Consider the following 25684-nt stretch of genomic DNA (forward strand, 5'->3'; position numbering starts at 1 on the left):
AAGTTAGAGAAAGGAAAGAGAATGTCGGAAGAAAGTAAGGAGAAACAGTTACAGGATCCGTCGTTCCCACGACACAAAAGAGTTTCCCCCCACCTCAAGATTTCCTTTCCACCTATTTACTAGAACCTCCCCCAGTATACACAAACCCAGGGTCAATAGGACAACAAGTTGTGCATATTCCAGATCAAACTGAACCAATTTCGGTCCCGTCAGACTCCCCAGATATCCCTCCACTAGAATGCAAGTACGACCCGACACCGGGGGAAGGACCACAAGCGGAAATTTCCAGCCGCTTACGTGCAGCCTTAGAAAGTCTGGAGAACGGCCCCAACATTGATTTTTGGATAAACGGAATATATGAAGCAATAAGGACAGGGAACAACCTAGATGTTTTTTCAAAGGCCATCATTAACAGACCCATAGCCCTGAAACGATGTCTTACACAGTTCATGGTTACCTGTTTTATCCGCCTGGTGTTAAGCGCTGAACAAAGAATGTCCGAGGATTTAATCGAATTAGATAAAGCAGTAGTTAGCGGAGACTATAAAACACGGAAGGCAATAGACCTTTTTATTCCTCTGTTCACTGATCAAGTTTCTGAGTTTCACAAAGGAGAGGAACAAGTAGAAAAGGAGGGAGTTGTTGACACGAATTTCCAAGGATTGGCACGAGGTTGCCTCCCTCGGAGCCAGAACCACAGAACACTAAAAAGCAGAGCTGGAGAACCATTAGTACCTTCAGACAAACTGTTTCGACAGACTCAGATAGCTATAGATGACTGGTTAGACCATGAACATCCTCTCACCCCACAAGAAGAAGAACTAGCCCATACAAGCACGCAATGGGGTTCTCAACACCGCATCTATGGCCCAGACATAATTGCACAAATGTTCCTAGCTCTACCGGTACCACTCCAAAGATTGGCTAGTGTCTACATGGTACAACACCTCATTACCCTGTATGAGGGTACTGGACACCCACCCAAATTATTACACCCTCTTATGCGCGACTGCGTAGAAGGACGGTGGACGACCAGAGGACAGGAATTCCTTAATATCTTTTTAGACCAACGGCAACGATATGTACAACATCTGTCTAATTTTTATAATCTAGATATCCCAGAGTACGATCGAGGACAGTACCCTTTACGTGAAGTCCACCCTATTATAGACACCGCGGGAAAAATGCAAAAAGTATTCGTTTACTACACACCGTTGACAACATTAGAGATCTTAGAAATTAAAAAAATAGTCCCACCCAGAAGGACCCATATGGTTTCTATAGAGAGCTCAAAGACATCCTTAAAATGGGATCATTCGCCTACAAGGACCTCACAGTGGTCCTAAAGGTCCTATTACCAGTTGGGGTATACGATAAATTAAAAGAAAAGGATTGGGATATTGAAGGTAAATCAATAAAATGGACCAAACTAGAACAGAAGAGGCCCCCCGACAGCCCAGAGACGGCCTGGGACCTTTGGTCCTGGAACTAGCCCAACTCCTCCCAAAAATACTATCCCAACTCCTGACTACTAAAAAGGAAGATTGGGATGCTATCTTCTCATGCAAGCAAAAACCAGACGAGGACGTAGGGGATTATTACACAAGATTAGAGAAATGTTTCCTCATTAATAGCGGCCTCCCTACAAAGGGAGACGCTTATGCTCGATTATTTGTTTCCAAACTAGTCGAAAATGCACTACTCCCGATTAAAAATAGAGTACTAAAAATTGAGAGTACCTGGCAAGCTAGTTCCCCTTCACAAACACTCCAAATGCTCCAGTACCATCAGAATAGAATTAGAGAAGAGCAGGAACAGGAAAAAAAAATTAAAGATACCAAAATGAAGGTCCTGGTAGCACAAACAACTACAATTCCACAGAATAATAAACAACAACTATCTCAGGAAAAAATGACCTGTAACTACTGTAAAAATACTGGTCATTTCGTACGTGAATGTCCAGTCTTACAATACAATATTGCTACTGGTAAGACACAACCCAGTACCTATCCACCTCATACTTCTACATCAACACCGGCTACCACTCCCGCCCCTACGGTAGACACCCAGCTCTACCAATTTCCCGTGCCATCATATCTAGAATTCCCTGAGTACTCATGAGACAGCAGAGAGGGACATGACAGCCGCCCACTGATCCCGGTACCAGTAGACCAAAGGTGTCCTTATGTACATGCTAATCTCTTGGGAAAGGACACCAAATTTCTCATTGACACCGGGGCCAGTAGGACGACAGTAAAGCATGACGAAATTCCCAAGGTACCCCTCTCTGGCACACACAGTATTTCCTTGGGTTTTTCTGGCACCCCAGTCATCAACAAAGTCTCGGAGCAGTGTCTATCAAAATTGGCCCCCTTGAAACACCAACTGACCTAGTATTGACCAAATCCTGTCCTGAAAACGTGCTTGGTATCCAGACCTTGAAAGAATTAGGTGCGGTAATGTGTTGTTCCCCAGAAGGGATTCGACTATTCCTTCGAGATTTTAAGAACCATTACACTTCAAGAGAACTAGATGAAAGATTGAGGAATATTCCAACTACCTTATGGGCCACTGATTCAACTGATGTAGGATTCATGGATATTACACCGCATGAGGTCACGTTAAAAGAAGGTGTCATCTTGCCCCACATCCGCCAATATAAATTGCCACCAGACGCGGAACAAGCCCATATCCAGATAATTGATGACCTCGTAGCAAAGGGAGTGGTCAGGGAAGTGCCGTCCAACATATGTAATTTACCAGTTCTGCCGGTGCGCAAGAAAACAGAGGATGGTGTGACACCTGTGTACAGACTTGTAGTTGATCTACGGGAGCTTAATAAATGTGTGGTACCTCAATACCCTGTGGTCTCGGACATTAGCTCTTTGTTAACAGCCGTAGATTCACATGCTACACACTTCACTGTTATTGACCTAAAAAATGCTTTCTTCAGCATACCAATTCATCTAGATAGTTGTGGCGCCTCGGGGCCGCCCTGATCGGTGGCCGTATGTGTAGGCTGGGGCGTGGGTGTGAGCGGGGATACCGTCCCCTCAAAGAGACTGACAGACACTGGTAGTCTGGGTAACGCCGGCTTTATTAACTTAAAAGTGCGTTTACGATGAATGGTCTTTCTATAGTAGGGAAGTGCTGTCTCCGCTTCTTCCGTGAGTCTTTGCAGGCGTTTCTCCGCTGCTGCTTTCCTCTCGTCCCGGTGCCTTCTGGGACTGAGAGTCCGAACCTTCTCCTCCATGGTGTCGGGCCGTCACGTCCGTGTAGGAAAAAAAGATAGCAGAGTTTTAGGCTACTGGTCAGACCGATAGCACAGGGGAAAAGGAGTGAGGAATCACACGTGCACAACTCTCCTGCTCGTTATCTTTGGTGCTGGGTAGTGAGGGAGGGGTATAGTGCTTAGGGTGTGAGGGTGATTTCACTATGGGGGTTTCGCCCACTTAAAGCCCGCCCAGCCCGCAAGCCGTGACCGTACCTCTGGTAGCCACACTTCCCTCGATGAAGTGTGGCTGGGTGAAGAGCCTTCCTGTTGGCCTCCTGGCTTTCCCCGTCGTCCTCTCTCCGTCTCTCTCGTCTCCTCTCCCGCCTCCTGCCTCCGATGGTCTCGCGTCTCCTCTCCCGTCTCCTGCCTCCGATGGTAACCCGTCTCCTCTCCTCCGTCGTCTTCTCTCCTCCGCTCCCGCCTCTCCGTCTCCGTTCTCTGTCTCCTCTCGTCCTCTTCACTTCGCTCACCGTCGCTCTCTCCTTCACGTTCTCCGAGTGCATAACACACCTGAGAGTGTTCTTGGTCGGCATTTACCTGAGCCGAGGGGGCGTGTCCGGTGACGATGTCGTTGTCCAGCTCCGCCCAATTAAAGAAACAGGGTCCACCGATCTCGTCCGTGTCCGTCTCTTCCAGTTCTTCAGCTCCTCTCCAGGCCCCTGTATGCTGGTCAAAGAGAGGTGAGACAGGTAAGCCAGGCGGACCTGAGTCCTCCCCGTCACACACCTCCCCCCTACGATTCTCCCGATCGGGGAGAGGAAACCTGGATAGAAAGTCCGCACTAGTATTGTCTTTCCCTTTTCTGTGCAAGACCTGGAAGGAAAAGGGTTGCAGTGACAAGAACCACCTCATGACTCTCGGGTTATTGGACGCGTTGCGGCTCATCCACTGGAGAGGGGCATGATCGGTGTACAGTTTAAAAGTGTGACCCTCGAGGTAATACCGCAGTTTATCCACCGCCCACTTGATCGCCAGGCATTCTTTTTCGATCGTGGGGTACCTCACCTCCCTAGGGAACAATTTCCTGCTTATGAACAGAATGGGGTGTTCTAGCCCTTCCCCTGTTACTTGAGACAAGACTGCCCGATCCCGAAATCGGAGGCGTCAGTGTGTAATATGAAGGGTTTGGTGAAGTCGGGAGACGTGAGTACTGGATGGGAGGTTATCGTCTTTTTGAGGGAATGAAAGGCCCTCCTCATCTCAGGGGTGGGCTTCTGGAACTCGGTTTTCGGGGTTTGTTTCCTCAAGGTATCTGTGAGGGGCGCCGCAACGTCCGAAAAGGAGGGTATGAATCTCCTGTAGTATCCCACCAACCCCAGGAAGGCCCTCATGTCTCGGAGGTTGGTGGGGAACGGGGTGTCTGCGATGGCCCGGACCTTCTCGTTTTGGGGCTCAATGAGTCAATGACCCAACACGTATCCTAAATATTTTACCTTTTGGAATCCGATCCTTGATTTTTTTGAATTGACATGGAGGCCTGCTTTGGTTAACTGAAGCAGGACGGTTTCTAAGTGTCGGAGGTGTGTCTCCCAGTCGGGGCTGAAGATGATGATGTCGTCCAAGTAAGCTGAACTGTAGGCCTGGTGTTCCCGGAGCACCTCATTCATCAGCCTCTGGAACGTTGCAGGGGCTCCGTGCAGTCCGAACGGCAGTACGGTAAATTCGTATAAACCGTTGGGGGTTGAAAAAGCGGTTTTCTTGCGGTCCTCTTCGCGCAATGGCACCTGCCAGTAACCCTTGGTGAGGTCCAGGGTACTGATAAATTTGGCTTCCCCCAACTTCTCGATTAACTCATCGATCCTTGGAATTGGGTAGGCATCGAAGGATGATACCGCGTTCAGGGCCCTGAAATCCATGCAGAACCTACTGCTCCCGTCTGGTTTAGGCACCATCACAATGGGCGATGACCATTCGCTTTTTGACGAACGAACTACTCCTAGGCGGATCATTTCCTTCACCTCCCTGCTTATGGCCTCCCTTTTGGCGGCTGGTATTCGATAGGGTCTTTGTTTGACGATGATCCCTTTCGGGGTCTCAATTCTGTGTTCGGCTAGGTTCGTGGACCCGGGGAGGTCTGAGAAGACGTCCGCACATTTTTGTAGGACTCTTTGTAAACCTTCTCGTTGTTCTTGGTATATCTCTTCGTTGATGACCAGGTTTTGTACCGTGCTTTCCTTCTTGTAGTCTTTATCGGGGATGGTATAGGCTGTGAGGGGAGGGGCCCCAAGCCATTTTTTTAGGACATTGATGTGGAAAATCTGCCTCCTCCTTCCTGGTAACCGTAGCCGGTAGGTGGTGTTACCGATGGTGTCCAGGACTTGGTATGGCCCCTGCCACTCAGTTTGAAACCTCTTCGTGGTTGAGGGTAACAACACTAAGGCCCAATCATTGATCTCTAGTTTTCTCCACTTCTTCCCCTTATCATAGTGGGTTTTTTGTTTAGTTTGACTTTTCTCCAGTTGGGAATAAGCCAGTTCCCTTATTTTTCCAATCTGATTTCTGAGAGTCTGGCTGTGTTCAAGTAGCGTTTTCGTGTCTCTTGTGGGTTCGGCCTCCCAATACTCCTTGGTTATGTCGAGCAGGCTCCTGGGCTGTCGTCCATATAACAGTTCAAAGGAAGAACAGCCAAGACTGCTCTGTTTTTGCCCTCGGATAACGTAGAGGGCCAGGGGAAGCAACCGGTCCCAATCGGTCTGGTTGGCCGCAAGCATCTTCTTTAAGATGCTTTTTAGTGTCCCATTGTAGCGCTCCACAAGACCGTCCATTTGGGGATGGTAAATCGATGTCTTGATTTGATGGAGGTCTAGCATGAGGCACACCTCTTTCATAACACGGGACATAAAGGGAGTGCCCTGGTCAGTGAGTACCTCCTTCGGGAATCCCACCCGAGAAAACAGTTCCAGGAACTTCTCCGCAATGTTCTTGGAGGTGGGTGCTTTAAGTGGAAAGGCCTCGGGGTATCTGGTGGCGTAATCCACAATGACCAGGGCATATTGGTTTCCTCTACCGGTCTTTGGTAGAGGGCCGATGAGGTCCATCGCCACCCTCTCAAATGGGGTCCCTATGATCGGTAACGGCTGCAGTGGAGCGGCCGGGGGTCTGTGTACGTTCTTGCGTTGACACACGTCACAAGTTTGGCAGTGGGTTTTGATATCCTGATATACTCCTGGCCAGTAGAAATTCCTTAAGATGTTCTGAGTGGTTTTCTCACTGCCGGTGTGTCCTGCTAGTAGATGCGTGTGGGCATAGAACATAACCTGTTCTCTAAAACAAACCGGGACAAGAAGCTGTTTAGGTTCATCTTGCTTCGCCTGCCTATAAAGTAAGTCCTCCTGTATCAGAAACCGGGGATATCTGGGATTTGGGTTATCCTGGTCTGCATGAGCCTGTTCCCAGGCATTAAACAAGGTAGAGTCGTTGGCTTGGGCGAATTGGAAGCTTCGGTCGCCCTCCCAGGGTTCCGGGGCTATGAGCACTGTCTTTGGGCTCGCCCTCCCTCTTTTCAGGGTCTCGGCAAAAAGGTCCAGGAAGTGGGGGTTATCGGTCCCTACTATGAGCTCCTCTGGTAAGCTGTTCAACATCCCCACCTTCACCACTATCTGCCGCCCTCCCCCTAACTCTAAGGGGACACAAGCAACCCGGTAGCTTTTTAAATCCCCATGGACGCATTTAATATGCACTAGGGATTCTGGTATTACCTGGGAGTCACACACAAACTTACCCTGCATCACCGATTGTTTGCAGCCCGAGTCCAACAGAGCCTTGACGTTCCTACCATTCACCCGGACACTTACGTGGTATGCCCCTCCCAGCTCTGCGGAAAACATCACCGCTCGGGGTAGATAGCCGACGTCCATGGGTTCCTCTTGCATTCTCTTCTTTGGGCAAAATCTAGCAATATGCCCCCATGTGCCGCAATCGAAGCATTGAGGGCCTCTCAATGGGGCTACGTCTGGATGCAGTGGTCGGGGTGCCGGTAGCCCGGGAGGGGGTCGGGGTTTTCGGTCCACTCGTAGAGGAACTCTTACGCTTTTTTCGGGTTCCATAGGGTGTAGCCGGGGTTGGGCCCTTGAAAACGTTGATGCCATTTCTATAGCTTGGGCTGTGGTCAGGTTGGAGTGCTGCCTTAACCAACGTTGTGTCCCGAATGGCAGCGCCTCCAGATATTGCTCTAGATAAATTTTGTCCATAATGGCCTCTTTATTGCTCTGGGCGGGGGTTAGCCATTTATCGGCGGCTGCCTTCAGGCGGAAGAACAGGGTCTTGGGGTTCTCGCCTGGGGTCCCTCTTTCCTTGCGGAATCGTACGCGATATGCTTCCGCGTCTAACCCTAGATGGTCCAGTATAATGACTTTAATCTGTGCATAGGGTGTCTGCCCATTCCCATTGGCGACCTGATAGGCGGCCTGGGCTTCACCTGTCAGCAGGGGGGCCAAAAAAAACGGCCATTTCTCCAAAGGCCATCCACACGCGAGGGCAACTCTCTCGAAATTTACGAGGAAGGCGTCAGGGTCCTCTCCTGCAATATACTTTTGGAGTGATATGCCTGAAGGGGTGGGGGGTTGTCTTACTTCCCTCACTGGGTTGCCGGCCTGATCAATCCGTATCGGCTGTAGCTCTCCCAGGCTCTTCACTACAGAGTCTCTGAGCGTGTCTCGGTCCGCCTGGGCGGTGGCTATCTGCTGTTCTATTGCCCACCCCAACTGCTCCTGCCCTTTCACTAGCCGTTGCAGCAATTCCTCCATCTTCGTGTCCCAGATGGCTAGAGATGTGCCCGCATTCTCCACCACTTGTGGCGCCTCGGGGCCGCCCTGATCGGTGGCCGTATGTGTAGGCTGGGGCGTGGGTGTGAGCGGGGATACCGTCCCCTCAAAGAGACTGACAGACACTGGTAGTCTGGGTAACGCCGGCTTTATTAACTTAAAAGTGCGTTTACGATGAATGGTCTTTCTATATTAGGGAAGTGCTGTCTCCGCTTCTTCCGTGAGTCTTTGCAGGCGTTTCTCCGCTGCTGCTTTCCTCTCGTCCCGGTGCCTTCTGGGACTGAGAGTCCGAACCTTCTCCTCCATGGTGTCGGGCCGTCACGTCCGTGTAGGAAAAAAAGATAGCAGAGTTTTAGGCTACTGGTCAGACCGATAGCACAGGGGAAAAGGAGTGAGGAATCACACATGCACAACTCTCCTGCTCGTTATCTTTGGTGCTGGGTAGTGAGGGAGGGGTATAGTGCTTAGGGTGTGAGGGTGATTTCACTATGGGTGTTTCGCCCACTTAAAGCCCGCCCAGCCCGCAAGCCGTGACCGTACCTCTGGTAGCCACACTTCCCTCGATGAAGTGTGGCTGGGCGAAGAGCCTTCCTGTTGGCCTCCTGGCTTTCCCCGTCGTCCTCTCTCCGTCTCTCTCGTCTCCTCTACCGCCTCCTGCCTCCGATGGTCTCTCGTCTCCTCTCCCGTCTCCTGCCTCCGATGGTAACCCGTCTCCTCTCCTCCGTCGTCTTCTCTCCTCCGCTCCCGCCTCTCCGTCTCCGTTCTCTGTCTCCTCTCGTCCTCTTCACTTCGCTCGCCGTCGCTCTCTCCTTCACGTCCTCCGAGTGCACAACACACCTGAGAGTGTTCTTGGTCGGCATTTACCTGAGCCGAGGGGGCGTGTCCGGTGACGATGTCGTTGTCCAGCTCCGCCCAATTAAAGAAACAGGGTCCACCGATCTCGTCCGTGTTCGTCTCTTCCAGTTCTTCAGCTCCTCTCCAGGCCCCTGTATGCTGGTCAAAGAGAGGTGAGACAGGTAAGCCAGGCGGTCCCGAGTCCTCCCCGTCACAATAGTCAATATCTTTTTGGATTTTCACTACAAGGACGGAGTTTCTGTTTTACTAGAGCTCCTCAGGGATACACGGAAAGTCCTAGTATCTATAGCCAAGCACTTAAAAGGCAACTGGATGGTATTGTCCTACCAGAACATACAACACTGTTGCAGTATGTTGACCATCTGCTAATCACTGCACGAACAGAACAAGACTGTGTCCAAGCATCACTCATTGTACTAACATTTCTAGCACAACATGGCTATAAGGTTTCACCATCCAAGTTACAATTTTGTTTACAGCAGGTGCCGTACCTAGGGCACCTGCTGTCAATGGAGGGTAGGGCACTCACACCTGAAAGGATCCAACTAATTTTCAACATTCCTGTCCCTAGCACGCAAAAGGAGGTCCGTGCCTTCATTGGCCTCACTTCCTATTGCAGGCAATGGATCCCTCAATTTGCCTACCTGGTCAAGCCCCTGATACACTTAACCACATCTGATTTTTCCTCCTCCTCTCAATTGCCATGGACACCTGAACATGCTCTCGTTTTTGAGACCCTAAAGCAAGCATTGTGTTCAGCACCTGTCTTAGCCATACCAGATTATGCCAAACCTTTTGTCCTCTTTGTTACTGAATGAGGAGGCACAGCTTTATCAGTTCTAACACAGACACAAGCTAACAAACATTGTCCCTGTGCTTATTTATCCAGTACACTTGATCCTGTAGCACAAGGTCTGCCAGCCTGTCTTCAATCTGTAGCAGCCACTGCCCTGGCGATCCGACAAAGCGACTCCATTGTGTTAGGACACCCTCTCGAAGTTCAGGTCCCGCATGCAGTAGAGTTATTACTGAACAGAACACAGACACAACACTTGACCATAGCCCGTCTCACTGGTTACGAAATCACGCTATTTCAACCTCACATTGTCATAAAGCGACGTAATGTTCTAAACCCAGCTACATTGTTACCATCCATTCCAATAGATGATCCACTCCACGACTGTCTAGAAGTAGTTGAACAAATCACGAAACCTTGACCCGACCTTGTCGATGTACCCTTAAACATGCCAGAACACACACTCTTTGTAGACAGCTCTTGTATGGGTCTCCCAACAGCTGACCTATCAGCAGCATATGCTGTCACCACAGAAGATACAGTCCTCCTAACAGCTAGAATACATGTACACTCAGCCCAGGCTGCAGAACTCATAGCCCTTATGAAAGCATGCGAATGGGCAAAGGGAAAACGGATCAATATCTATACTGATTCACAATACGCCTTCGGGGTGGTCCATAATTTTGTAATACTATGGAAGGAAAGGGTTTTTATGACCTCCCATGGAACCAAGATACAACACGGAGACCTTATCCTCCAGTTGCTGGATGCAATACACAAACCGGCTGAAATAGCCATCCTAAAATGTAAAGCACACACAAAGAACACAGATTCTGTCACGAAAGGAAATGCCATGGCAGACGCTACAGCCAAAAACACTGCACGAAATGAAACATTACATACTGGAAATACCGCTAGCACTGTTTTTACAGTTACAGACCCTACCAGAGATGTAATAGACATTCAGAACCAGGTACCGAAATAGAGAAGAAAAGATGGGAGGAAGAAGGGGGTCTCCAAACCAATCAGGGTTGGATAACGAAGGACAAGTCTAAGTGGTTTCTTCCTGACACCATGGTTCCTGTAATGATAGAAACAGCCCACGGTCCTGCACATCTTGGTGAGAAAGGAATGTTACACAGCCTACACATAGTCTGGCATAACAAACACTTGCGGGCAGCCGCTAAACAAAAGGTATGAACATGCATGATCTGCTGCCAGATCAATCCAGGAAAGGGTGTCCCTGTAGAGCAAGGAGGATTTCACCCCCCTGATTTCCCTTTCGAGGTCCTTCAAATGGACTATATACAGATGGACCGATGCCGAGGACACAAATATGTCCTCGTGGTGGTCTGTACTCTGACACGATGGACTGAAGCATACCCTGTCCCGGACTATGGTGCCCAGACAACGGCTAAACAATTAGTGAGAGAATTCTTTCCCCGTTATGGGTTACCAAGGGTCATCTATTCAGACAATGGGCAGCCTTTCTCCTCTAAACTAATGGAGGCTGTTTCTTTTCTACTGGGATATTCCTAGAGGTTTCACTGTGTCCGACACCCTCAAGCAGCTGGCCTAGTAGAGAGACATAACCAAACACTGAAAACAAAACTGGCCAAAATATGCGCCGACAAAGGGTTAGACTGGGTCACAGCTCTCCCGGTCGCTCTCTTTTACATGCGAATGGTGGCGCATTCCCGGACGGGTCTGTCCCCCTTCGAAATAACATTCGGTAGGCCTCCCAACATTTGGGTTGTCCCTGCTCCTAGGAAGTTAACTGATATTGATTCTAACATGTTGACAGATTATTTGGCTTCCTTGATGTCTGCACTCCACTCTTGTCGTTCACAGGTTGCTGCAGCTTTTCCAGATCGCACCACACCTGAGGAACACACCGTCAGGCCTGGTGATTGGATTCTTGTAAGGAACTTCGATCGCACCAGCCCCCTGGAAAAGAGGTGGACGTCTCCTAAACTGGTTCTTTTGACGACAAGGACGGCGGTCAAAGTGGAAGGAAGAAAAGGGTGGCTCCACGCCAGCTACTGCAAGAAGTTCTTTGGATCAATACCGGCTGACAATGTGCCCCATCCAGTGGCTATAGACACTGCAATCACAAATAACATTTCACCACTTCCTGAACTCAATCCTCAGCAGGAATACAGATCGCGGCTGCAATCCCACCAGAAGTAAGCTAAAGACATTACACCTGATCCTAACCTACCAGTAGCTAATTAAGTCCAAGAACAAAGTCTTGGTGAAGCAGCTGCTGAAAAGCGTTTGGTCTCGTGTATAGATACCTTGGACACTGGCTATAGACAATATGAGGAATAATGGTACGATGAAACAATTGAAAAAGACTAATTATGCGAATTTACTGCATAACAGGTTTTCAATTTTTTATTAATAATGTTTTTTATTTGCTGTTTTTCGGCTTGTCTGGGTTGGGTCTTACATACAACTTTCCCTCCACCCTCTTCCACGCTTGTAAATAATATAACCATGCATTCCCACGTTGACCTCCCTCCACACCTTGAGGACAGAAGAAAGGAATTTAAAAATAATACATTCATTTCCACTCTCCATCAACACCAACGAATAGTCAACAAGACAAATTGTTGGGTTTGTGGCTTGATGCCACATTCCGTACAGTTCTCCTGTTCAGTTATTCAGGATCTGCTTACGCATTGTCCATGATATTTTCTGCCTCCGTTAGAAACATTCCCCAAACCAAATTAAAGAATGAGAGTAACTGGAACAAAGTAAAAACAAGAATAGCTAAAGCCGTTTCTAAAATGGTGGATCTTACCATGACCTGGGAACAGGCTGATAACGAAAATACCAGTTACTCTCTGTTCAATGATATCACCTCCTTTAGAGAAACGTTCTCTGTCGAACTAAGACAGACGGATCAGGGAGGTTGGGCAATACCCCAGCAGGGTTTGTTTTGTATCAGAGGAAAAGGGAAGGGACAGATAATGGGGAACAGTGAGTACAACAGAACATATACACTGCCTGATCCCGATTTCCCGACAATAGTAACAGCTCCAAATACATACTTTATCTGCGGGCCCCATGCGCGCACTTGGCTGCCACAAGGTTGGTCTGGAAAATGCTACATTGCATTCCTTTTACCACCAACTTACACAGCCCCCGCCAATTACATCTGATTGACCCTCTGACCGAAGTTAGAAGACAACGAAGGGGGGTCATAGATGCGGAAGACACAACAGGACAGGAAGCTGGAGATTTTTTCAAAGGTCTTCTCCCTTTCTGTGGACCAATGATCAACAGCCGCCACATCAGACAATTAACCCTTGTAGTCCAAACAGCCATAGATGAGACAACTGGCACATTAAGTAACATCACAGCTGAAGTAGCTTCCGACAGACTCATGACCCTACAACACTGCATGGTCTTAGACATCTTGTTAGCCAACCGTGATAATTGGATCCACCTGCTGTGTATACATCCCAGATAGCGCACCATCAGTTTTCTCCGCTATTTCCCGTCTCCATGTACTTTCCAAAAGTTTGAATATGGACGTCAGCACATGGTCCCTGCCTGGCTGGTTGTGGGGCCTCCTGTCTACATGGGGGTGGAAGGTACTAACAGTCCTAGGCCTCATCCTGGCCCTTGTCCTCACTTGTTGCCTCTGTGTCCAGTGTGGCCGTGCCCTTTACGGGCTGTGTGCCACTGCATGTGTTCCTCGACCACGAAACCAAGGGAAAGAAAAGGAAACAATCATGTTACAAGAACAAGTATATAATTTAATGAACATAGAAGTTGATTAAAACATTTCTGTGATAGGGTTTACTATGGGACAAGGAGGGAATGTGGAAATTATGCTTCAAGGCCTGCTTCTGGTGTCCCATTATGCACCCTATCCGCCATAATATGGGCCGGGCCAACCACTACCGAAATACGAGTGCCCTCCTATATTTTCTAATGTCCCTCTTCCCCATCTATGTTTAAATACCGCCACACATGGAACGTAGTGGGCAGCCATCATACATTTTTAAATTTTACCCTGTCACATTGCACACAAATAGACTCGGTGAAATGGTTGTCCCGCATTTTTTTCGTTCTTCCCGACACTAATAAACTAGCAATACCATCAAGAGACAAGCAACTCTCACACTGTGCAGCTAGAACGGGGAAGTTGCGAAACAAGCGTGGGTTAATGAACATCCCATTTTCAGAGGACGTTCAGCCCTCTATGTGCCCATATGATGAAACAAGGACCGCACAATGCCTCGTTTGTTTCACTTCCTGATACTAGTAACCCCGTATCTCGCCACACAATGCCTCGTACCTTGCCTCTCCAGACATCCTGGAACCCATCTGTTTACCCCCTATCTAACAAACAAGCCTTGGGTTATTTCCTAACAGCCAAACTTACTGTGACGTATGCATGATTGTTTCACCAAGAATTGTAATGTGCTCAGGGTGAGCTCCTCCTTTTCTTTTTTTGAATTGTCATGAAATGTATAAAAATGTTGTCATTGTGAGATTAAAGCAGACTACTCCTGAGCCTTTTACGGTGATGGAGCTCTCCCTTAACTCGAGTTACTGAATAAAGACTCCTGAACTCTAATTACCACGGACTCTGCTCTTCATACTTGATACCATTGCTATTATAGAAATTCTGATCCGGTAAATGAGAAATCATTTACCGCACTTCCTAGATGTAATAAGGGTGGACACTTTACACAAAATAAGATGGCTAAGACAGCTTAGAGCCACCTCATCAAATATGGGTATGAGTTCGCTACGGGAGGAACCCAAAAATTCTATCTTTCCTTCAAAACAGATCTTGAAGGCTAAATACTGGGAAATGGCTCAGACGGACTTAGTGAGGAATTGAGAGTCAGCTTCCCTTACAGGGCGTTTCCTGTGCTGTAAATCTATACCCGGCTAGATCAAAATTGGGACATTATTGCAAAGCCCTTTGAGCGGAAATTATATTTCCGGTTCAGGGTTGGCACACTGCCTTTAAAAGCTTTTACTAGTAAATGGTCCACACTCCGTGATGGTTTGTGTCCGGTGTGCCAGAATGGCAACGAATCATTGTCCCATGTACTGTTTAAATGTAGTGGTTATAAAGCCCCGTGGCACACCTGCCTGACTCCAATATGCTTTTGGGAACAAGAAGGGCACAGGAGGGGGAGGAGCCAAGATGGCGGCGGAGACGGACGTGTAGTCACCCGGCTCCCCGACCCTGTCTCTCCTGCAGCATCATCCTGCTCACTATCCTGGCGTCCCTTGACTGTGGGAGGAAGAGGACAGCGCGCTGATACCGGGGGTGCTTCTCCGGTGTCTCCACCTGCCTGCTTTCTGATGCTACGGGCAATTTGATCCTCCGACCGGCGCCGAGCCCTGGAACCGAAACTCCTGTCCCTGCATACCGCCGGAGAGGGCTGCAGCCGCGCTTGTTACTGGATCGGCGGCGTGACGGGTATCAGCTGTCGGACTCCCTGCTATCTGTCCGACCTTCCACTAAGGGGACTCTCGTGCTAAGGAGCGACTGGCACAGTTGGATTTAAAGCTTATTCCCCACTTTGGTGCCGTCGGATTTGTTTATGCTCGCTGCGACCTCCCTGGCGAAGTCAACATGGCGGCCGTCCCCACAATGGCGATTGCGAGCTCTGTCCCTGATCAGGCTTGGGTAGCGCCGACTGGACTCCAGCGTGGTCGAGAATGCGGAGCCGCGCTTGAGACTGTGGATATACCTGATCACCCGCCTGAGGATTCCCTTGCTTCCATTCTGGCAGCGATTGCCGATTTAAAGGCTGAATGGCGAGCCTGTTCCCGAGCACTGATTATGCAGCTGGACACCGTCTTGCTTGGGTCGGACCACACATCGCCGCCATGTTCTCTTCATCGCGCTGACCTGGCCCCTCTCGGCACTGAACGCGCTACATTGTTGCCGCGCGATGGAGAACTGGGACAATCCTTCAGCGCGAGTGACTACGGAGGTTTGCCGATTGCTGATCCCGACGAGGCTACATTGTTTCCTTCTCCGCTACTGCCTTTCACCACAGACGCGGATTTGCTATCTTTCAACATGGCTCTGCTGATGCAGTTAACTTTTCACGAGGCTGCTTCTTTCTCAGGCGCTAAGCCCCCCTTTCCTGGTGCGCTGCAATATTTGGTGGCCGTGGGACAGGCTTCCCTTTGGATTGTGGAATCTGCGTGTGCTTGGGTGTATTTGAACCATCTTGGGGGGCTTCTTCTCCACCGTGAGCGGCCATCTTGCCTCTTTGTTCTTTCTGACGCGGATTCTTCTCCGGCGCCATTCTTGGATGGACACTTGAGATCTGGCCAGGGTTAGACAGGCCCCCACGCACATGGACTGTTTCAGGTGGGCAGGTGTGGACTCGGAAAGGGGTACCTCCTCGGCGCGGAATGTTATGTTACACTGTCTCTTTCCCGATTTATATTGTATTTTGTGATCTTTTGATTTGGCTGTCATGTTTGGGGGAGAGAGTGTTTTAGGGTCGGGGTAGTCCGGGTGATGTGGGATAGGCCCTCCCCCGGGGGTGGGGGTTTCTTGGGAGTTTTAGATTAGATTGCTCTCTTTTGGATTGCTCTTTTCTGGCTCCCTACGACTTCTGTGATGCGATAACCTTTTTCTTTCTTCTTTCTCTTCTCTTCTCTTTCTTCTATATTTCGGGTTTATGGGGCGACAGACACACTGCTAGGGGGGGGTAGGCCGTAGCCTTTGCATGCGTGTAGGGTGGGGGGTGGGGGGATGGGATTTTATTTTATTTCCGTTCCTATGGTGCCTTGTTTTTCTCTCTTATTTTATTTCCACTTTGCTCTGTCTTGGGTCTGCGTAGGTGATGCTGGCGTACGGGTGGCGGTAGATTTTGGTATGATCCTGACGTTGTTATTTCGGTGGCATGCTTAATGGGCCACCAGGTCGCCTATGATGCTGGGCGCAGTATGCCTTGGTAGCTATAGATATGTCGTGCCTACGTGTACCCTGCTTCTTATTTTATGCTTTCTTTTCTATATTAATGGAACTGTTTGGACTTTAATGGTTGCTAGGACTCGGAATACAGACTTTAAAATCCAAAATTAACCTTCAATGCTCCTTCGGCGTAATGGCATGTGATCTCCAGTGTAACTGACAACTAATTGTTTATTAATATTGCCGCGCTATTGCGCCTCTGTATTGCTTGCTCCTGTGCTTAACCAGTTTTCGTGGCCGGCCTCAGGGTTGTGGGCCCGTATTTGTATTTCTTCGGATGCACCAATAAAGGTTTTCAAAAAAAAAATAAAAAATAAAAATAAGGGCACAGGAGGCCGAAAGAATCCTCAGAAGTGACACAACTGAAGCGATAGTTGTAGCCATGGTAAAATTCCTGGGGTAGGTGTGGGCAATCAGAGCAAGGTCCCTCAAAGAGATAACAGCCCACTAAACATATATGCTTTCCTTAATGAATGTTTGTGTAATCAACTGCTTTTTAAATAAGATAGTTTGTACGAGAAGTAAACGTATGAAGTTTTTAGCTAATTAATTTTTATATAACATTTTTTAAATTGTACATAGTGTTTTTATGATATCTTCATTCACCCATCCTAGAGCGTGTGCATTGATTCTGCAAAGACTTTCCATGAATTGCTTGTAGAAGTCATGTGTATTTGTTTTATATGTACGTTTTGTGCTTTTATGACCTAATAAGTCGAATAACGTTTTTTGGATTGGTAGATATGGGGCTACTACTGGCAAAATGTTGGATTGCGATTACATGGGCAAGAGGTCCACCTCCCAAACTTGCAGACTGGGAAAAAGATCTAACGTACTGTAACACGCAAACAGAACTATATAGTGAGCTGCTGCCCCCTCAAAGTCGCCCTAAGAACTTCTGAAGTCTATACCGCACTTATGAGATGGCAAGAGGAGGGGCAGCCCCTATGTTAGATGACCTGCCATGACCCCAGGAGGATGAACATAATCCAAGATACAGGGAGAACTAGTTAGTAAATGGCGAATTTGCTGTTTGTGTTGCGCAATTGTTGGAGGCTCCAGGAGAAGGCGGCTTTCCTTCGTGCTTGAAGACCGGCTGGATTATCATCCGCATTCGGGGCAAGGACTCCAGTATCCAGGCAGCACCGGGGCCCACTCACCTGCTGCGAGTGAGGGGGAGGGATTGCCATTGTGCTCAAAAGCGCTGCCCCCCCCGTGGTGTGGGCGACTTTGCTGTTTGTGTTGTGCAATTGTTGGAGGATGCTGGAGAAGGCGGGTTACCTTTGTGCTTGAAGACCGGCTGGATTATCATCCGCATTCGGGGCAAGGACTCCAGTATCCAGGCTGCACCGGGACCCACTCACCTGCCGCAAGTGATAGGGGAGGCGTTGCCATCGCGCTCAAAAGCTCTGCCTCTCCCCCCGTGGTGTGGGCGACTTTGCTGTTTGTGTTGCGCAATTGTTGGAGGATGCTAGAGAAGGCGGGTTTCCTTTGTGCTTGAAGACCGGCTGGATTATCATCCGCATTCGGGGCAAGGACTCCAGTATCCAGGCTGCACCGGGACCCACTCACCTGCCCCGAGTGAGGGGGAGGCATTGCCATTGTGCTCAAAAGCGCTGCCTCTCCCCCCGTGGTGTGGGCGACTTTGCTGTTTGTGTTGCGCAATTGTTGGAGGCTCCTGGAGAAGGCGGGTTTCCTTCGTGGTTGAAGACCGGCTGGATTATCATCCGCATTCGGGGCAAGGACTCCAGTATCCAGGCTGCACCGGGACCCACTCTCCTGCCGCGAGTGAGGGGGAGGCGTTGCCATCGCGCTCAAAAGCGCTGCCTCTCCCTCCACGGCGCGGGAAGCGGAGCGAGACGACGACCGGGACGAATCCCGGACAAAGGGTGGGCCTGTCTGTGCCTGTCCGTGTCTGGGAGAGACTGGACTGGGCCCCCCCATTTGACTTTGGTAACAGACTATACTTCTGCTTGTGCTGTTATTGCTGTTGGACATAGCTGTTGGGCTTGCTCTGGGAGTTATTTCTGGGGCTTGCATGATTTTAGTTAAGTGGTATCCTATTTAAGGCTGCCTATCACACACGACAGAGTACATTAGCTCTTAATAGTAGCACAGTCTTTGTTTACCAATGGGTAAATACTCACCTTTAAGCGCTCAACCCATGACAAGGCAGAAATCGGAATTACCTGGCCTGGTCACCCATCCCACTGCGATTGATAAAATACTCCAACAAGCTATTGGTGCCGTATCTAGTGCTATTGAAATCACAGAGAGGAGCTTGTCGCTCACCCCCTGATTGTATCTGAACCAGCGAACCAAGGGATAGAGGTCTCTTACACTCATAATACTTGTACTACTGCGATTGAATCTTCTTTCGCAGAGATATCATGTGCGCAACCTCGACCCTTGGAAGTATCAACAACGTCTGTATGCGCCAAGGGTCTCAAAAACAACAAAGAAGTTAGTCTGAGACAAACGAAAGTGAGGAGAGGTAAAAAATTGCATATAGTTGGCAATGAGGAAACTGTGGGAGCCCAGGAGGGTACTGATATAGCCCAGCACTCACAAACCCCTCCAGGATGGGCGTGTCATCTACTGGCAGATCTACAAACACACTTAGAGAACCTTATCAAATCACAGTTTAAAACTGTGCAAAGCCAGATTGACAAAGTTGTCACACTGTTAAACACCAAGGGACGTTGTGTGGGTGGGAACACCTGTGCAGCAGCAATTGAGAAGAACATTACTACCATAGACTCTCCTAACCGAGAGAACAGTTTGCCCCCAGTAGCTCAAGCACTTTCTAAAAGCTCCTCTGTAGTGGGGTTTCCTCTTGAAATGCCCTCTACTTTGAAGCCCAAAACAACGGCTAGTATGTCTAAAGAATGCACAAATGAGGTTAATGTTCTAAGTCCATCAAATAACACCCAAGGTGTAAGACAAAGGCATGAACAATTGACACTAGCACCATCGTGCCCATCTTAAAAAAAGGAGATCGATCCAACCCCAGCTGTTATCACCCAATTTCCTTGATAGACAATACATTGAAGATCTTGGGCAAGGTTGTCTTCAATAAGATTAGGACTTAGGCTGAAGACAACCAAATTTTTAAATCATTGTCAGCTGGGCTTTAGAAGTAATGTTGGAACTGTTAAACAGTGCTTGAATCTAAACCTTATTTTGGGTAAATACACGATTGCACAAAAGTCACCAGTCTACCTGGGTTTTATGGACCTCACAGCAGCATTTGATTTTGTTAATAGATCTCGTTTATGGGTGGTCCTTTCAAATTATGGGTTTGAAGAGGCTTTGGTTAATTTTTTGGCTCATTTGCACAGGGACTTAAAGGCCCGGGTGAGGATTAATAACGATGGGGAGGTCTCTTGGGACATTGTTATTGGTAGAGGGGTTATACAGGGATGTGTTCTTGCCCCCTACTTTTTATTCTTTATATAAATAAATTACTTAATTCCCTGTCTAAATTGACCAACGACGTCCCCAAAAATGTATGGTAAATTACTCCCCGCGCTTTTATACGCTGACGATGCGGTCCTGATGGGCCGCACACCCAACACACTGCACACATTAGTCACAGGCTTTGTGGCCTTTATGGTCTATTTGGAGCTTTGTACCAACTTTAAGAAATCATACAAAATGACCTACGGCTCGAAAAACACTGCATTAACTTTATAACTTCCGGTAGCGAATCCCTAACACGCACAAGCACTTTTCCCTATCTGGGCCTTGTTTTCTCAGAGTTAGGATCCTGGCAAGCACATGCGGGCCATAGCAGAAGTAAATTCTCTAAAGCAATCAAGTCTATTTTGAGCCTTCGGCAGCCAAAACAAGCAGAGGTGGTCTTAGCCATAACGAAGATTCATAAACTGCAATGTGTCCCAACGGCCACTTATTGCGTGGAAGTCTGGGAATACACAAACTGCGGCGCGATCCAAACAGAAGAAAACAGATTCTGTGGAAAAATTCTTGGGGCCCAAATTTCTTCTCCAACCTACATATGTCATAGGGAATTGAATTTATGCTCTGTAGAGGACTTTATCAGGTCCCACCCTGCTATATTTTGGTTAAAAATATGGCAGAACCCTGCAGCAATCTTAACAAGAAAGATAATTGCAGACTGCCTTAAGTGTGACAAGGGCGGCTCCATACCTTGGCTTGCTGCGGTCAGGAAAAGTTTAGCCAGCTTGAAGTTGGAAAATATCTTCTCACATCCCCTAGTCCTAGAGGGTATAAGCAAAAAATCCCTTAGGGAGGCGCTGTACGATTTATACAACGAAGAAAGACATAACATTGAGCGCCTAAAACCATTGGTTGCTAGGTACATGCCACTTCTGGAGGTACCGGGCACCCAACCTCATATGCCACGTAATTACCTCTTGAAGAATATTGGGCGATGGAACAGGAGTTTACTCTTCCGCCTCAGGGATGGCAGCATAAAATATCTACTCTGTTTCCCTTTGGGATTTAGTAACAATCTTGAGCAGCTGTATTGCCCTTGCAGCATTGGTAGCAAACAAACGGCGATACACTTCCTATTCTTTTGCAAGTTTTATGTAAAATACACTAAACACTATTTGATTCCACATTTTAAAGCATTGTCAATTCTTGATTTTAAATCTGCACATTTTGAAATTTTACAGCTTGGAAGTGATGATTTGATTTGCCAGGCGAGTGGGTTTTTACAAGCAGCAGGCGCTCGTGCCTCCATGCACGAATTCTAATGTGATAAGTGTACATAACATTGCCCAGCGGAATATAGCTATCACCGCCCTTCTTTTTACATATAAACCCATCCTATGCCGATGTTGTTAATACTGCTCATAAACAAAGTACTTTGCTGTTGGTAATATTGGCATGACCAAGATGGGTCACAATTAATCATATCTGCACCACGCTGCTAATGCTGCTAAACACTATTGCACTTTATTGATAACTAGCAGCCTGCCCCAGCGTTGCCTGGGGCAGAAGGGGGCTGGGGGCAGCATTACGGGGCGGGAGAGCACCCAAGCCTAAAATGTTGCCCCCAGCCCCCTTCTGCCCCGGGCAATGCTGCCGCAATCCGGAAATGCTGCCCCCAGCACTTACATACTGTTTATTTCTACACGTAGGCTTACACATGAGACCGTAGGCTTACACATGAGAAGGCAATATATTCAGGGAAATATTGCTGTGGTAATTCAACATACCCAACGTTTCCGTTTCTTCATGTAACCTTCCCAGACCGCCTCCCGCCCGCCTCCGGCCTGAAATATTGCTGTGGTAATTCAAAATACCCAACGTTAAAATACCCAACGTTTCCGTTTCTTCATGTAACCTTCCCAGACCGCCTCCCGCCCGTCTCCCGCCTCCCGCCTCCCGCCTGAAATATTGCTGTGGTAATTCAAAATAGCCAACGTTAAAATACCCAACGTTTCTGTTTCTTCATGTAGCCTTCCCAGACCGCCTCCCGCCCGCCCGCCTCCCGCCTCCCGCCTGCCTCCCGCCTAGCCTTTGCCTTTTCCTAACACGCCCGCCCCGACATTGGCCAGATCGCCTCCCGCCTCCCGCCTCGCCTTGCCTCTGCCTTACCTGAGCCGCCGCTCTTCCCCTTGCTCCGGACTTCGCCGTCAATCCTCGCTGCTCGTCACCGCTCCTCCCAGCCTGTCGTCATCACGCACGTTGCAGACATCGCTAGCGGCCAGGGCTTCGTCGCGGCCGGCGCTAGTTTTAGGGGACTACTTTGTTTTTAAAGTTAATTTTTTAATTTACGTTTTTTTTATTTTATGCAGCCTATGTCCATCTACACACCCTGAGGATTACAACAATGTATTGGGTGTGTGGATTGGCGCTGTGGTTCCCGAGTTTACCTTGCCAAAAGGTTTCTGTTCTCTCTTTATAATAGTAGTATAGATATGCTGCTGATTTTGTATTTTGCCTAATTTTATATTTGCTCTATGCTGTTATGCTGCTAGATCTTGTCTGCCCATCCAACCCTTTTTTAATGCTATTTTTATCATTTTTACGTGGAAATTTACTGTCGTAATATTGTATTTGTTTGAATTTTAATGTGGATCTATGCGCTTTTAAACTTGTACTGTATTTTTCCCGCTGGTGGTGATGAACTGTGCTTTTATGGATACTCGTATCCGAATAAAGATTATTTGAATTAAATTAAATTGAATTGAATTGACACTAGCACCTATTGGTGCAAAAATAAAACCACACCCTAATGATACTAACAGCCATCCACCCTGTTTGAATTTGCCACCAGCGGCATCTCACTATGTAGTTATTTTAGCCGGGGTCCCGACTTTAAAATCAGACCATCCAGAATCTTATCCTGAATTAAAAAGCAAGATAACCTTCTGGTTGAATAGGAATAGACCACTCAATGGACCCGAGCAGGGAGAAATATTGTTCGCCCGCAGGGTTAGTTGGGTCGGGTCGAGGCGCAAAGACCTCTCGGGGGACTGTGTAGTGATCAACTTCAGGGACCGAGGTGTGGTCAATCCTAAACTTGATTCCCAGTCCTGAGGCGGAAGCCGGGATCTGGTGGTACGCTATAATTGACAGTTGATTTTAAAAATTGTGTGTGTTTATTGCATTGTGACTTGTTTTTAAAAATTTGAAAGCCTACCGGACCTCTTTTGGGAGGATATTCCACTGCCCATACACCACTCAGCTGACTAAACGCTGCAGCGGTAATTGTTTGTTTAGCGGCCGCCATCGCCGGCGTGCTCGCTAACCACGCCCCCTTGAGGCCACGCCCCCCCTTTTTCATCTCTTATCATGTGCCTAGACAGGAAGCGCAGCGGACGAGCGCAGCGGGAGCGCAGCGGGAGCGCCTAAGGCAAGCCCGTCTGCGCCCGCCCGCGCCCCGGCAGTGCCCAGGGCCAGGAACCCTACTGATTCAACACTGCATGGAACTACTCCCCCTATCACTTACAACTCAGACGAACTGAGAGCTCTAAATCACAACCTCTTATGTAATGAAGCCCACTGGGATGTCTCAGACTCCATCTCACGAATCTGTCCTAACTGCTCCTTCAAATTTAGCCACCTTAATCCCTCCTTCCCCCAGCTTACCACAGCGGATGACCCACCTATTCAGGCTGCCCTTATCAATGCACGCTCCCTATCAAAACACTCAGAGGAAGTATATGAATTCATCATTGATAAAAACATTGTTACGACCCACGGAGGTGGGACGCTATGAACACTGTCCAGAGCCATGTTCCGGGAAAGACTACACATCCCATGATTCCCGGGGGAGAGCGACGCGTCTGGCGATGACGTCAGTTTCAGGAAGTTCAAGACGGAGTGAATCCTGCATCGCCTCGCCGTATATTCTGTGTCCGGATTGATGACGGTAGGATCCCCAGTCCAGGATTGTGGCTGCGTATCCTTTTTTGTGCTTTGCATTATTTCTTCGCGTTCCTTGCTGTGTTCTTTTGTAGCGTGTTCCGCTCAGGGGAATTTCCTCTTGGCGGTTAGCGGAGCCTTTCCAGTGGCTTCGTGTTCAGAGACCAGTTGTCCTTGTTATCGGATTTTGCCTATTCCTAGTTAGGCTCTTGTTGGTATTTAGGTTTACTAGGAGGCTACAGACTTAAGCCTTACGCTTTGACTTTTGATTATCTAAACACGCGCAGTGGATGTGCATGTGTTATTACTTGAGATCCCCTTCTGCAGAGATTGCGCATCTGTGGGGGGCGATTTAAAGAACCTTGTTTTCTTTGAACTGGAAGACTGCTTTTCTTTGGGGAAACATTTCATGTACTGTATGCTCGCTGGTGCAGGACCTCACCAGCCGGGTGTAATGACAGTGAGGCTTTGGGTGACGTAACCCAGAAGTCGTTTATTTGTGAAGGTCTACAGAAGCAAAAGCCTGTTATTTGCTGTTTACTTATCTTTTCACAACAGGGGTATAATGAGCTTCGCCTGGCTGGCTGTTTTCCATTCTGCCCTCTGTTGAAGCCCCTACTATTAGCAACACTGGTATGTGCAGGTTACCATAGGGAGATATTAAATGTAGAACTGTGCAATAATTAACACGCTGTGTCTTGTGTTCCTAGGATTGTGCTGTTATTTACTACCATCTGAAGGCCAGGCAAAGCCAACCCTATCCTACCCTCCAGGTAACTAGAGTTCAGCCATAGGGCGGTACAGAGTAGAGAAGTGTAAGAAGTTAGGTTATATAGGTTACGAGACAGAGTGTGATTGTTTGCTTCTTGTTCTCATTTCAGCTTCTCCGCCCTCCCGTTCCTGCCCTGCAGTTCCTGTTATCCCTCGCTTGATCCCCACTGTGTGTCTGTTATTGTCAGACCCAGAGGTTATCGAGAGGTGGAACCCTTTTTGGCATCGTACCATCCTGAGGACATTGGGACCTGACAGAATATACGGCCCAAGAATCTAGTCCTCCCGGTGTTACGATATCATGACCACCCTCGAAGACTTAATGGCCGCATTGGCCATAGTGCAGACTGAGTTGCAGGCTTCCAGGGCGGAAACTGCAACGTTGCAAGCACAGGTTGATAGGATGAATAGAAACCCTTTCAATGCAGGCACCCAGCCTACTTCTTCTGTGGTAGTGGAAGTCCCCGCCCCGATACCATTGGCCGCTCCAGAACGATTCCATGGGGATAGTGATAAGGTGCAGGTTTTTCTCACTCAAGTCCTTTTACACTTTTCCTGCAAACCTAAGGTCTTCAACACTAACCATGCAAGGGTGGCCTTTCTCATTTCTTATTTGGGTGGGGATGCTGCTCAATGGGCGGTTCCTCTAGTTAAGAAAGATGATCCATTGTTAAGGGATTGGGAGGCCTTTAAAGCTGAGTTCGAGAAAACTTTCAACCGCAGGTCGGCCACCTTGTCAGCAGATAGGGACCTACTGGGGTTACGACAAGGAAATAGGGATCTGATAACATACCTTAATGATTTCCGAAGGCTAATTACTGAAACGGACTGGCCTGAAGGCAAGCGACTAGCCATCTTTTACAATGGATTGACTGGAGAGATGAAAGACG

General features: G+C 48.4%; 1 protein-coding gene across 1 annotated transcript; it reads right to left on the reverse strand.

Moving 5' to 3' along the window:
* Positions 1-3433: 3433 nt before the first annotated feature.
* Positions 3434-8019, reverse strand: LOC147663862 (uncharacterized). The gene is made up of 2 exons (XM_086950142.1): positions 7069-8019; positions 3434-3940 (listed from the first exon to the last, which is right to left on the reverse strand). The coding sequence occupies exons 1-2, from the start codon at positions 8017-8019 to the stop codon at positions 3434-3436; spliced, it is 1458 nt and encodes a 485-aa protein (XP_086806268.1).
* Positions 8020-25684: the final 17665 nt, after the last annotated feature.

The sequence above is a fragment of the Lissotriton vulgaris genome, unplaced genomic scaffold (assembly GCF_964263255.1).
Source record: "Lissotriton vulgaris unplaced genomic scaffold, aLisVul1.2 SCAFFOLD_3909, whole genome shotgun sequence".
Lineage (NCBI taxonomy): Eukaryota > Metazoa > Chordata > Amphibia > Caudata > Salamandridae > Lissotriton > Lissotriton vulgaris.